The sequence below is a fragment of the Emys orbicularis genome, chromosome 4 (genome assembly GCF_028017835.1).
Source record: "Emys orbicularis isolate rEmyOrb1 chromosome 4, rEmyOrb1.hap1, whole genome shotgun sequence".
In the NCBI taxonomy this organism is placed as follows: domain Eukaryota; kingdom Metazoa; phylum Chordata; order Testudines; family Emydidae; genus Emys; species Emys orbicularis.
In genome coordinates this window covers 51239955-51254020 of record NC_088686.1, presented here as the reverse complement: position 1 = coordinate 51254020, position 14066 = coordinate 51239955, and the positions used below count along the sequence as shown (strand labels likewise).

General features: G+C 39.9%; 1 protein-coding gene across 1 annotated transcript in view; it reads right to left on the bottom strand.

The window, feature by feature from the left end:
• Positions 1–14066, bottom strand: part of STRN3 (striatin 3) — a 104849-nt gene that overhangs the window by 45570 nt on the left and 45213 nt on the right. The window contains exons 3-7 of the mRNA XM_065404210.1: positions 11481–11554; positions 5337–5418; positions 4730–4909; positions 3964–4096; positions 2477–2618 (exon numbers count right to left, since the gene is read on the bottom strand). Of these exons, the coding sequence (XP_065260282.1) occupies positions 2477–2618; positions 3964–4096; positions 4730–4909; positions 5337–5418; positions 11481–11554 (611 nt within the window). The remainder of the gene's footprint in view (positions 1–2476; positions 2619–3963; positions 4097–4729; positions 4910–5336; positions 5419–11480; positions 11555–14066) is intronic.

Sequence of the window (14066 nt, the reverse complement as noted above, 5' to 3'; positions counted from 1 at the left end):
GTTAAACTTCATAATTTGACCCATATTCAGAATATAACCTATAAATATAATGTATAAATTAGCCTATTCTATATGCAAATGTAAGACGCTTAAAGGAAAAATAGGCAGAAGCATTTGTGCAAAGGAAAAGAATGATTTAAACAGGCAAAACTCAAATCTGCCTCAGATTGGTGCTGAAGTAGATTGTTTAGAAGAAATAGACAAGACAAGTAAAGGAAGAGATGGCATTGTTTTACATAATGCTAATATTTGGGAGGGAAAAAAAACCCTTGGAATTCCTAGGAATCACTATGGACTCCCAACAGAATCACTCTGGAGATTGGGGAGGCTTCAGGGACTATTAGCTTAAAAAAAGGTCTAAAGGTTATGCAAGGTATTTATAAGACTAAAAAATGTAAATCTGTTCATGGTAATTTATAGTCATAGACAGTACTAAAGTGGGACCACATTTGAAATACTGTATCCAATTCTGATACACCATGAGGAATTTAACCTTTATGACCTTTAACCTTTGTGCAAAATAAAACTAAGTTGAAATCTTGAATATTTTAAGACCACGAAAGAAAATGTATGTTTATTCAATCCCAAGAGCTCAGGATTTAATCAATCCTCAATTATTCCAGCTAAATAAAAAGGAACTGCACTGAAGTCAATGGAGTTATATTAGTATAAAACTGGTGTAATGTGCAACTGGAATCAACTCCAGCAAAGAAGAAAGTTTGCATACACAATTCGAAAGATACATATTAAGGAGAAAATTGTCTGAGGTAGCAATAATCTGCCTACATCCAGTTTGAGGGGAGAGCAGATACTTGGATTAAAGGGAAGACTAAAGTTATAATCCTTATATAATGTTATGGGCAAAAACACTACAACAATGGAGTACCAAATTAGAATATCTTTAAAATACAGCACCAGTTAACGACAGAAACAGTGCACCAGTCAACACTAATAAAATATCTGAGATAAAAAAGCTGTAGTTCAAAGGCATAGCAAAAGTTCCATAATGTACAACAGAATCCAATAATTTGGGACTAAGGTATATCATGTCAAAGTTAAAACGCTACATTCCAAGAAATTACACAGAATACTGACAATGTGCACTTGATGTTTGGTCTTTAGCTTTGTGCTGCAATGAAGGATCTGTTTTATCTTGGTATAAAATAATTAAAATGTACAACTTGCTCCATGTTTTTTTCTTAAATGTACCGTCATGTATAATTATGTATTGACGTAAAACTTCAGACCATTAAGTTGGAATATCAGTTCAATACCTAGACAGACTACAGAAATTCAACAGTTTTAAGATTACTTCATATAAAGACATTTTATTTTCTCCTACTTAAAATAATGAGGGGTTTAGGTAGCTTGTCTCCTCAAGCAGCAACAATTCAGAATGCCCACCCAGTAAAGCACTTAGACCAACTAGATTAAATAAAATTCTAAATCTACCACTAAGGAGGTTAAGGAAATAAATCTGATAAGTTAATTGTTGTGTTTTGTTCTTTTAAAAATCCAGTGAATTTTAGTGTTTATGAAAAGAACACACTAAAAATATGGCACATTAGACAAGTATCGTGTAAACTTTCCCAAGCAGCCCCTATATTATATACCATAATTCTGCAAACCGTACCTCTAACACTGTTACTTTAGTCCTGGGCCTTACCTGAGCAAAGATTGTCAATCATGTTTAAGTGTGAGGTGGTTTTACCAACTAAAAACTACAGATAGCACATTCAATTAGGCAATAACTGATGGATATTTGGAGCCCCAATTAACCCCACTCTTCCTTACTCCCCATTTCTTTAAAAAAATAACCACACAAGTTTCAAACATCATTTTTTGAATGACATTTTTTGAGAGACATTTAGTGCTTTTTATATCACATGGAACTGTTTAGCAATCTTACTTCATTATCTAAATAAAATCTGAACTAGCAGTATAAAGATTACCAATTTTCTGATTTTATTAATAAAGACTATATAGCAGTCAGCTTCTGAAAATCTGGACAAGAAATAATATAATTATAGTTTTAATTTAATAATTCTTCTAGTCCATATAACAGAAATTAATTTAACACAGGGCTCAACACAAATTAAAGCTCCAGACCATAACCAAATCTAAAATCTAGATTTGGCAAAAAGTTGATCCCAAAATCCAAAAGAAGGATTTTAGGGGTGATCAGGAATATAGACCAGGAGCAGCAAAAAATATGGAAGATGGAAAAAAAACCTCTCAACAGCAAAACAAAGACGAATTTGAAATAAATTAACCACAGTCCAATTGTTAGCATTACGGTGTGTGAGGATAAAATTTGTAATACCCAACATCCTAGTTATCTCCTACTTTGCCAGCATCTAATCATCACAAGCATCCACACATCCATTCTGTCTTAAACAGCACATATTATAGCTCATAAGTGTATTGTTATGAACAATGTTCAAATAGTGCTAAACATATGTTATTAGCTTCTTACCCCATTCTGTCCCATCCCCTGAACTTCTTGCTTCTCCAGCTCCTTCTCCATCTTCTGCTGTTACTAAAAAATCAAATTCTTTCAGAGCTTCTTCAGTATCAGGGTCATCTGTAAGGTCTGCAGCTAAACCTTCATTACCAATCTGCAAGTGGATAATAAAATATATATTCTGTGTTTTAAGAAGATTACGTCTATCACACAAGCAGACAAATTTTCTGCCAGTAAGAAGAAACTCATCTAAAATATGAGTTAAGAATGGGACAGGTCATTTTAAAGAGGACTTTTTTTTTTGCAAGGGAAGAACATTTTGAAGTATGAAGTGCAGAAAGCAAAGTGTGTACAACTAGTTATAGTATTATTTCAGCTCCTCCAGAATTTAAACAAAAACCAAGCACCTGACAAGGCAGGATAAGAGGCTCACCTCAAGTCAAAGCTCTGATCTCCAGCTATTAAAGAAAAAGCAAGATACAATGCAGCAAGATGGCCATCATGATGAAAAGTGCTTCAGTGACCAAAAAAGAACATCAAGCTCTCCATCGCAATGACCATACATCACGTAAACTAATCCAACACTAACTAAGTGACTAGTGAAAGTTTCAGGAAGAAACAGCAAAGTCCTATACAGGAGGAGCAACTTCACAAGAACATTAGGGATGGGAGGGAAAAAAATCTCCATCTGCGAAGCTGGCATAAAACCCGCATCTCTGATGGAATGTTCTCCCCAGCCCACCTTAAAGCATTTAGTTTCTTCCCCTTGCAAATAATCCCTGCTTTTCCAGAACTTCTTCAGGATACACCCTTTCTTACACAGCACCCTCCATTATATAGGCCCCACAAAACAAACAAATCACCACCAAACTGAGAAGCAGATGAGATTCTTGGGAGCTCATCACTGCAGCTCCATGTTCAGATGAGAGTTCTTGCTAAATCAAGTAACCATGCCTAACAGGACAGAGTATACTGCCTTTGCATTACTCCTAGCTGGCTGACATAGTGAGACTGAGAATAGGAAATATACTTGGATCTACACAGAGAACACTACCACAAGGTCACCAAGCCAGTTATTAACATACAATTTTAAAAATGGCAAAAAGAGAGAAAGCTCTAAAAAGCTACATCTGCGAGGAGGAATGAAATACAAAATTATTCCATCTCTAAGTGCTGGCAGGAAACCAAAAACAGAATAAGACTTTGGTAGCAATCTTAGTTATTGTACTCACATCTACTCACAAGGATGTTATGAGCACTAATTACCTCATGTTTAAAACATTTTGAAGATGAAAAAACACTATTATAAGGAGCTACACCAAAACGTGCTGATACCACATGTTCACTTACATATCATACAGATAAAGTAGGGTACTTATTTCAGCGTAATTTATTCATGTCTATTTGAAACATGGGCTTCCACCAGGCTATATTTTATAAGCACTGCTTTCAATATGTCAGATGTACATGACCAAAAGGCAACAGTAAAAGCTCTTTACTTTGTGTTTTTTATTTATCCGATGCTTTTCTTTTCCTTCTGCAATATCTTCTATCATGTCATTCTCTTCTTCTTCATCACTATCATCTGCATTTTCTAAGAAATTAAATGTTTCAAGAACATCACCAGAGTTCCTACAAAAAAAAAACAAAAAACAAAACAAAAAGCCTACAGTGGTCAAATTTACTAGCTGACTTATAGTGAAGGGATTTAGGGGATTAAGTCAAATATAACTCTACTATCTAACTTTTAAAAGTTTTTAAAAAGTCAATAAAAAAAATTCCAGGAAAACTCTGTCCATCTAAATCTATGGGATGACTCAAAATTGAAAAGCACCACTCAACATGTATGGCAGAATTTAAAAACAATTCTTTATGTTAATAACACCAACTTAAATTATTAAAGCTGAAACAAAAATCTAATGTTCACATAATGCACTACTTATTTTCACAGTACAAGTTGATATATCTGAAAAATATGATTAGTGATAGTAAGTTATGCTTATAGACTCCTTATATGTTAATCAGTTTACTTTCAGGTTCTCGTGCACTCGTGCATAGCTGCAATATTTGGATGATATAACTGACTAACGTGCCACTGACCAGATCATTTTTTTTAAGACCTGAAGCTTATATGAGCCTAACCGGTTTCTCACTACTTGCATAACATAGCTGTCTGAATCTAATAAGTGAAATAGCATATTAACAATATAAGTAGGGTATGTTAGCCAACTATCAAGCATATCACAATTTTACATCTCTGCCTACCTTTTGATTTCCTGTCCCTTTTGCTTAGATGAAGGAGATTCACCTCCATTAAGGATCTGTTCTAAGTTCTTCGTCTCCACTGAGCCATTTGGTTCTGAACTGGAGAGCCCAAGTAAAGACCTTACCCTCTGGGACCGTACATCCAATATTGTGTCCGTGTAACCTACTTCCTGAAGATACCTAGGTTGGTTGTGAAAAGAGAAAGAAGAGAAAAAGACATTTATGAGAAAGAGAAAGGATCTAGGGTTCGTTGCTAAAAAATAAAATAAAAAAATTAAATTGATAATACTAAAGAGGAGATGGGAAGCTAACGGAGTTTACCACATAATTTACTGAAAGGACCCCTTCCACCCAAAATCCAGGTGTTCCACCTGTGGTTTACTTCTCATTTCATTTCCCAGGGTTTAAAGCAGTGACACAGCCAAAGATTATCTCTGCTAGTACTGCTTCAAAGAAAAACGCAATCTATATAGTCTTGCATACTGAACCAATATTTACCCATCTTGACTACATGAATTTCCAAGGCAAAGTGCAAACATGTAAATAATTTCTAAAGCTCCAGAAGAAAAACTGACTACAAATATAGATACTCAACTATATTACTTACTGTCTTAATAATTGCCTGCCTTGCTTCCAGGTCAGTTGACTATTTTGAGGTACTGTAGGAACCTCTGTGTCTTTGGTTTCTTCTGAAATGCAAGGCGATACACATTAGTGTTGCTCATTTTACTCTGCCAATTTTAAAGACCACAGAGGGAAGTGAAGATTTCACTTAAACATTTTTTAGACTCCATACAATTTTTCAGAGACCAGTGGTGTGTCATCTGCTTAATGAGCCTAACGCTAGACTCAGATGGTGTCCTTTACAAATCCACATTCCACAACCTCATTGATGATCAGCAGATCACCATTAAACAGTTATAAATGTTCTTGGAAGTGCTGAACTTGATTTAACCATTATCAAAAAGTCTCACATTGTTGCACATATTAGGACATTTGTACATACCACTTAGTCTTTTTTCTACCGTTAGCTTACAACATAAATTTTCTGGTACAAAGTTGACGAATTGCCATTATTCAGATAGCATCCCTTAAAGGCTATTCAAAGTAATGCCAACTATTTCATTTCATTTTTTACATTACAGCAGCTGACCTGCTCTGGCTAATTAACTCCCTTATTCCTTAGGGGATTTTAAATAGCTCTACACGGAGCATTTAAGAAAAAGATTCATTCTGATTCTCTATTCAAATATATTTAATGTCCATTAATTTAGTATAACAAAACTGGTAAGCAGAAACTTGATTTTTCTTGAAGGAAGATAGTTGTAAATTTTTTTTAACTTTAATACATAAAAAACAAGAAATCACTATTTTTTACTAATACTGTTTAAATAAATTCCATTAACTTATATGTGGGGAAAACTAAGCTAAACTGTCATGAATACAATATTAAGGAATGCCACCACTTTTACTCTCCAGCAGCAACTGACACCTTGAACCCATTCCACTTTAACAGGTGTTCTATTATATCAGCCTATAAATCGTGGAGTAAAGAACTAAGAGGAATACTGATATAGAGAGAATTCAGAAGTCAGACTTGCATGCCTTTTAGAGAAATGTTAAAAAATGAACACCAAGCCCATAACCTGGACAATATTTTATACTTTCAAGCAAGGAAGAAGTGCCTGAAGATGTGCCCATACTAAAAAAAAAAAAGGGAGAGAGAGAGAGAGAGACTGTCTAACCTGACACTTAAAGATTCATTGCCTAGATGACTTGTGGGTATAACTGCATTTCCAGTTAGTAGTAAAGAGGAAGGCCAAACTTTATTTATAACATAGCGTCCCAAAGAATTGAATTTCAAGGAGGGGCCAGCCATGCAATAAAGGTCATCCTTACTTCTTAAACAGTCAAATTTAATCAAGGGAAAAATCTTCCTCTAGTTTCAGATCTATAAGAGACAGAATTTGTGGAAATGTTAGTTATAAGTAACATATTGCCTATGTTGTGAAGTCTACTGCACTCCATGTGCCAATGTGGGCACACAGATTTGCATCAGGGCATTTCTTCTTGATCTGACACAACCCTGTCCATTTTTTAAAAATATGTAAAAAAGTATGACTTTTCCAGGATAAAGCAAACACAAATTTTTATTATACAATAACAGAGAACAAAAACATGTCGAAATTTTCTACATATATAATGTTTATTCCATTGTTCAATTTTCTCCCTAGTGATCTCAAAGAAGTTTATTTTGCCAAGTAAATAAAAGAGTGCAATATCCCAATAGACACTGTAAGAGCCTTCAAGGGCTGATGGTAGAAAGAAGATATCAGACCAAAAACAAAAAAAATTATTCATCTATTAAAACCTCTCTCAACATTTGGATCTTTCTGAAGGAGAGAAAGATAACGGAAGTAATAAAGGCTCAAATAAAACACTTGCCAAACACCAGTATATTCAGTAACACAGCTCCCTGGAACCAAACATCTGTTCTCAAAGAATTAAAAAATGGTTACCTAGCTTTCCTAACTGCTGTTCTTCGAGATGTGTTGCTCATGTCCATTCCATTCTAAGTGTGTGCACACCCATGCCCGTGGTCGTCAGATTTTTGCCTTAGCGGTATCCGTAAGGTCTGCAGTGGCGTCTCCTTGAGTGCCGTGTTCATGTGTCAGTATATCAGGCGCTACCGAACCTATGCCCTCTCAGTTCCTTCCTGCCGGCGACTCCGACAGAGGGGCAGGTGGGTGGGTAACGGAATGGACATGAGCAATGCATCTCAAAGAACAGGTACAAGTTTTTTTCTTTGAATGCTTGCTCATGTAGATTCCATTCTTGGTGATTCACAAGCAGTGCCAATGGAGGTGAGCTCGGAGTTCACAGTTTTGCAAGCTTGCAGCACTGCCCCGCCAAAGCCAGCATCGTCCCGGGCCTGCTGGGTCAGCACATAATGGAATGTAAACGTGTGTACAGATGACCAGGTAGCAGCTCTACAGATCTCTTGGATCAGCACCTGAGCCAAGAAGGCCGCTGATGACACCTGTGCTCTAGTCGAGTGCGCTTTGACGATCGTCGGTGGAGGCACACTTGTGAGCTCACTGCAGTATCAGATGGAGGCTGTGATCCAGGACGAAATCCTCTGAGCAGACACTGGGCAACCTTTCATCTAGTCTGCCACAGCAATGAAGAGTTGTGTTGACTTACTGACAGGCCGTGTCCTGTTGATATAAAAGGCCAGTGTCCTCCAGATATCCAGGGCATGCAACCTGTGCTCCTCTTTGTAACTATGTGGCTTTGGAAAGAACGGTAAGAAAATGTCCTGGCCGGTATGAAACTGGGAAACTACCTTAGGCGGGAACGGTGGGTGCGGCCGCAATTGGACCATGTCTAGAACACCGTATAGGCGGGTCCAACGTAAGCTCCCTGAGCTCAGACACTCTGCGAGCGGACATAATTGCCACCAGGAATGCCACCTTCCAGGAGAGAGAAGGAGAAGAGAACAGAAAGCCAGAGGCTCAAATGGAGATCCCATGAGCCTCGACAGCACAAGGTTCAAATCCCCAGGAGGGACCGGATCCCAGGTAAAGATTCTCCAGACCTTTCAGGAATTGAGCTGTCATGTCGTGAGCAAAGATTGACCTGCCATGGAATGGAAGGTGGAAAGTCGAAATAGCAGCCAGGTGGACCCTGACTGATGACAGTGACAAGCCTTGGAGCTTGAGGTGCAGGAGATAGATCACCTGCAGGGAGGCCTACTTGGCCCGGACACGCCGATCCAAGGCCCAGCACATAAGCCTTTTCCATTTTGCCCGATAAGCCCTCCACCAAAGCGATCTTCTGCTACCCAGCAGGACCTGTTGCACTAGGGTCAAGCATTGCCACTCGTCTGCATTTAGCCATGCATCGGCCATGCAGTCAAGTACAGCGCCTCCAGGTTCGGGTGCAGGAGACTGCCGTGATTCTGAGACAGCAGGTCTGGCCAGAGAGGGAGTCGGAACGGTTCGGCTACCAAAAGGTCCAGCGGCATGCCGAACCACTGCTGGTGAGGCCACTAGGGAGCTATCAGGATAACTTTCACCCTGTCCCGCTTGATTTTCACTAGGACTCTGTGGATCAATGGATGGGTGGGAAGGCGTATATCAGGGCCCCTGACCACGGAAGTAGGAAAGCATCTGACAGGGAACTCCTGTCCATCCCCTGGAGCGAACACAACATGCGGCATTTCCTGTTCTGGTGGGACACGAACAAGTACACCTGGGAAGTCCCCCACTTCCAGAAGATCATACTGGCCGCCTCCGGATGGAGCGACCACTCATGGCGATACAAGAAGGTTCTGCTGAGGCGATCTGCTAGCACATTCTTGGTGCTGGGCAGGTGTGCAGCTACCAGATGAATGGCATGCCGCACACAGAAGTGCCAAAGGTTGAGAGCTTCTTGATATCGGAGCCAGGTCATCAGCCCTCCTTGTCTGTTGATGTAATGCATCGTGGTAGTACTGTCTGCGAGTCCCTGCATCACCTTGCCCCTCAGGTGGGGCAAGATGGCCTGGCAGGCCAGGCGAACTGCTCTGAGCTCCCCGACATTGATGTGGAGGGACAGAACATCCTGCATCCATCAGCCCTGGGTGCTCAGCTTGCCCAGGTCTGAAGCATCAGCGATCAGGGTCAACGATGGGACAGGGTCGCAAAGGAGACTCCCTGAAATACTGACACAGCCTCCAACCACCAATCCAGGGACTATAGGATGTGATCTAGCACCCTGACCACCCAATCTAGATCACTCTGTTGGGGGTGTAGATCTATCCCAGCCACGCTTGCAGAAGCCGGAAGTGGAGCCAGGCATGACTGACCACATAGTTACAGGCGGCCGTGTGGCCTAACAACTGCAGGCAGGTGTGAGCTGTGGTGAGCGGGCAGCTCCTCACATGAGAGATCAAATCAGACATGGCTGGAAAATGCGCCTCTGGGAGGAAAGCTCTGGCTTGCATGGAGTCGAGAACTGCTATAATGAACTATGCGTTGGACCAGCCCTAATGTGGATTTTCTCTCATTTATCAACAGGCCCAGGTCGTGGCAGGTGGAACGCACCACATTGAGACTTCTCTGCACCTGGCTCCGGGACCTGTCCTTGATGAGCCAGTCATCGAGGTATGGGAACACCTGGACCCCTCAACATCTGAGGTAAGCAGCCACCGGCGCCAGACATTTGGTAAAAACCCTTGGGGCCGATTAGAGGCCAAAGGAGAGCGCCATGAATTGGAAATGGCGTTCGCCCACTATAAACTGGAGGAAATGCCTGTAACTTTGGAATATGGAGATGTGATAATAGGAATCCTTCAAGTCGAGGGCAGAGTACCAGTCTCCTGGATCCAGGGAGACCATACGAAATTTCAACTTTTTGAGAGACTTGTTGAGGCATCACAGGTCCAGAATAGGGATGAGGATGATGATTGCACCGTTGGGGGAGGTTCCAGGGCTTCTTCACGGTGGTGCATACTTGATATGAGGATGAACAGAGTTTCCGTGCCTGAGAAATCCCCTTCCGGTGACCACGGTGGGGCCGTCAACACCTGGGTCTGATTGCTGGCCATTGCTGTTAGGGACTGGTGCCGGAGCAAGGTGATCAGTGCCAGTATCAAGGGGACCAGAGATGCAATGGGGAGCACTCCCACGATGCGGGCGACCAGGACCTGTGCCTAGAAGACTATCTGCAGGAGGGTGAGCGACGTAGGTAGTATGGCGACTGGCGTCTTGCTCTAGGCGATCCACGTCAAGACGGTGGCAACCGGAAATGTGGCACCAGTGACCAAGGATGAGCCCCAGGGCATCCAGGCTCCGGCGACCTGCAGCACAGAAGTGGAGAGCGCTTCTTCGTCTCGGGGAATTGGCAGCGCTCCACTGCCCTCTAGGGTTCTTCGCATCTGATTTGCACATGTGGGGAGCCTTTGCTGGTTCCTATGGCACATGCTGCACCAGCGGCAATGCTCTCTTGGTGCCGGAGGAGCCTGCGAAGGTGTCTGTGCCGCCAGGGTTTTGGGTCCCATGCCACTCCTGGGAGTCAGTGGTGGACCTTTCACAGGACTAAGAGCTCCGGTTGGAGGGGTGCAAGTGCACGGTTCCGGAGTGGCCAGATGGCCTGAAGCAGGTCCTTTGCCCAATGGCCCATGGCCCTTTTTGCTCAGTGCCGGGGTTTTAGACTTCTTTTTGGGCACTGGCAACGGGGAACAGTGCCGGGTGCAGGGGGAACTCCATGAGGAGAGCCTGAAGCCAAATATCCCACTCTTTTTGTGTATGGGGCCGGAAGTTCTTACAAATTCAGCACTTGTTCTCAAAGAACCCTAACTGTTAACTATTATGAATAAAACTATTTATAAGGCCCTAAGTCTCTAAGACAATAGACGAAAACAGCTAGCCCTTGCAATGCAAGGGAAGGCACTCCGAGTAACCACCACAGGTGGTAAGAAGGAACTGAGAGGGCGTAGGATCGGTGGCACCTGATATATCGATGCATCAGCGCTGCACCACTGCCACCCCTACAGATACTGCTAAGGCAAAAATCTCTGATGACCGCGCATGTGAGCATGCGCACACCTAGAATGAAATCATCATGAGCAAGCACTCGACAAAGAACTTTCGTTATTAATGACTGCGCACATTATGGCAACTATTAAGAGTTGCATAAATAGCAAATCTAAAAAAAAGCAGATAGCAAAAGAATGAAAATAAACGTGAAATTTATAAAAAAAAGTTACCTGATTCAAAAGTTGGCATTTTCAAGTCACCTTGGTTCAGTTCTGTGCCATATTTTAATTTATGATATTTTGCCCTGAAAATTAAGCATAATCGGTATATAAAAAAGAAAATAATTTCTTAAACTCATACACCTCTTAATATTACAATTAAACAAACATGTTAAGATACAGAATACATATTTCAATACTTTTATTTGGATAATTACTGAAAGGTCATTGAACCATCGAGTCAAACATTTTCAAAAACATGAAAGTGTGCTCATTTCTCATAACCACATATACCCCAAAACTTTATTAGTAAAGAAATTGTATTTGAGAACTTGTGTGTTATTTATGAAGGATTTTATTTTATGTCAGTAGGTAAAAAGCTTTTCAGGCTGTTCAATCTAGTCAGGATGGATAAAGACAAGGATTTATTTTTAAAAATTGAAACTTTAAAAATTTTAATTTAATATATTTTTCTTTTTAAAAATAACCTATTTAAAATTAAATTTTAAATTATGAAAATGTGTATTAGGGCCTGAATTTACTATAACCTATTAAAATAATTTAAATTAAACAAAAATCATAATATAAAAATAGCACATTTCCTGACTAAGTATTAAAGAAAGTCAAACCACTGAACTGGTGGATGTCACTGACTAAGCATCTGGAACCAGAGCTTGTTGAAGTGCTAAACTGGGTTTCAAGAGCAGTAGCCTCTTCTAAAGTTGCAGAAAGAATATTATCTTCACTTCAGTTTATTCAATTAGTTCAGTTCAATGACCATCCCCATTCCTGGTTCCCCAGCTCTACTTCCCTCTCTTCACAGTATCCTGCCGAGATCTTGAAATAGAAAAATCTACATGATCTGACACGACCATCTCCTTCCCCTTCCTATCATTCTCTCCTCCTTTCCTCCCAATACTGACATATGAAGTTTCACACCTGTTCTCCAACTCTAATCCCTTCACATGGCCAAGTGACCTCAACACATCTAATCTTTCTTGGCTCCGTTCTTATGCCCTCTTTTTACCTCTCCTTAACTTTTCACTCTCTAATAACTTCCCATTGCAATACAAGCATGCATTAATCTCATCCCACTTGCCTCTCCAACTCTCCATCACCTCCTAAACATTAGATGTGCCACCTTCAATCCTGCCTGGAAGTTCCTTCCCTCCAATTCCATTCTATAGCCTTTCCAATCTGGCTTTCTGCCCACTGAAAAAGCTCTCACTAAAGTCTCAGGGAAAATCTTGCTCAGACACTGCTGCCCTGGGCTTGAGCATGCCCAGTGCAGACACCATTTTTGGTAACTTAGCTGACAAATCTGAAGTCTCTACTGAGCATGTGTCAATTGTGATTTTTCAGGGTTTGTCTATACATGGAGTTATTCCAGAATAGCTATTCTGCTTTAAATTCACATCCTACCTTAATCTGATAACCTCCCTGATAACCTCCCTCTGCAGACAAGCCCTGCAGAGGCTTATAATTTGACTAAATTGACCAAGTTGTCACAGGGATGGCAAAAAGCCCACTCCTGGCACCAGTGCAACTGCCCTTTACCCCGTGTCAAATTTCAAGTCCATGCTCCAAAACAGAGATGCTAGAGGTTTTCAATGAAGCAGTTGTAAGAATTTTTTTTAACATAAGCAAAACAGTATTTCCACCAACTTGATTTTCTGAAACAGATGAACCATTTTAGATGAAACTTTCCAATAAATTCAGACACCGGGTGTGGAAAATTTTAGACCAATTGGTTAAAGTTAGGCAAAGTTATATGCAATTGAAAACTGGATCTTATAAGGGAAAGTGTCAGGCAACCTTAGCTATAAGTAGCACTACTGGCTCTGCCTATATTTATCTGCAGTAAAACACAGAATCCTAAGCACCTCAACTTAAATCCTAAAAGGAACAGAGCCTTTCAGTTTATCTTTAAAATGTATTTGTAGAAACTTCTGAAATATTTAAAAAAATTTAATTAGTTGGAATTTCAGCTATTTTAAAGTTGTTTATTAAAGTGACTCAGTAGGTTTTGAAAGTTTTTTTACACTGGACTCTAACATGAGAAATTAAGCCTAGACTTCAGAAATACCACATGTTGCATCTTTGGAATTTTAAAAACATATTTGAGCTCTGGACTTACTTTTTCAAATAAAATGAACTGATAAGATTTTAGATTTCTTGTAAATTATTTCACATTTCATAAAGAAAGCACATGATTAAAATACTGTGTATTTTACTGAATAATTTCTGAAAGTACAGCAAGTATTTTGGCTTAACTGCATTCCAATAAATTTATAAAAACAAAAGCAAATGTCATGTAACAAGTTTGAAAGAACAAATATTTTAAGAAAGAACTTATAATTTTGATCTTAGAGCTATACTTTCAATGTATAACATAGATTCAATTTTATCTTCTACCTAGACATAAGATAGGTATCCAATTTGAGTGGACATCAGAGAAAGTAATCACTTCAAATTATATTTTAATGAAAACACTGTAAGATGTGATTAGTCTATTCTTCGTGTTAGATAAGATTTGTTTTTAATATGCAAACTAATTTTGAATATGCAGTCAAGAAATTAAACCAATATTCTCTCATC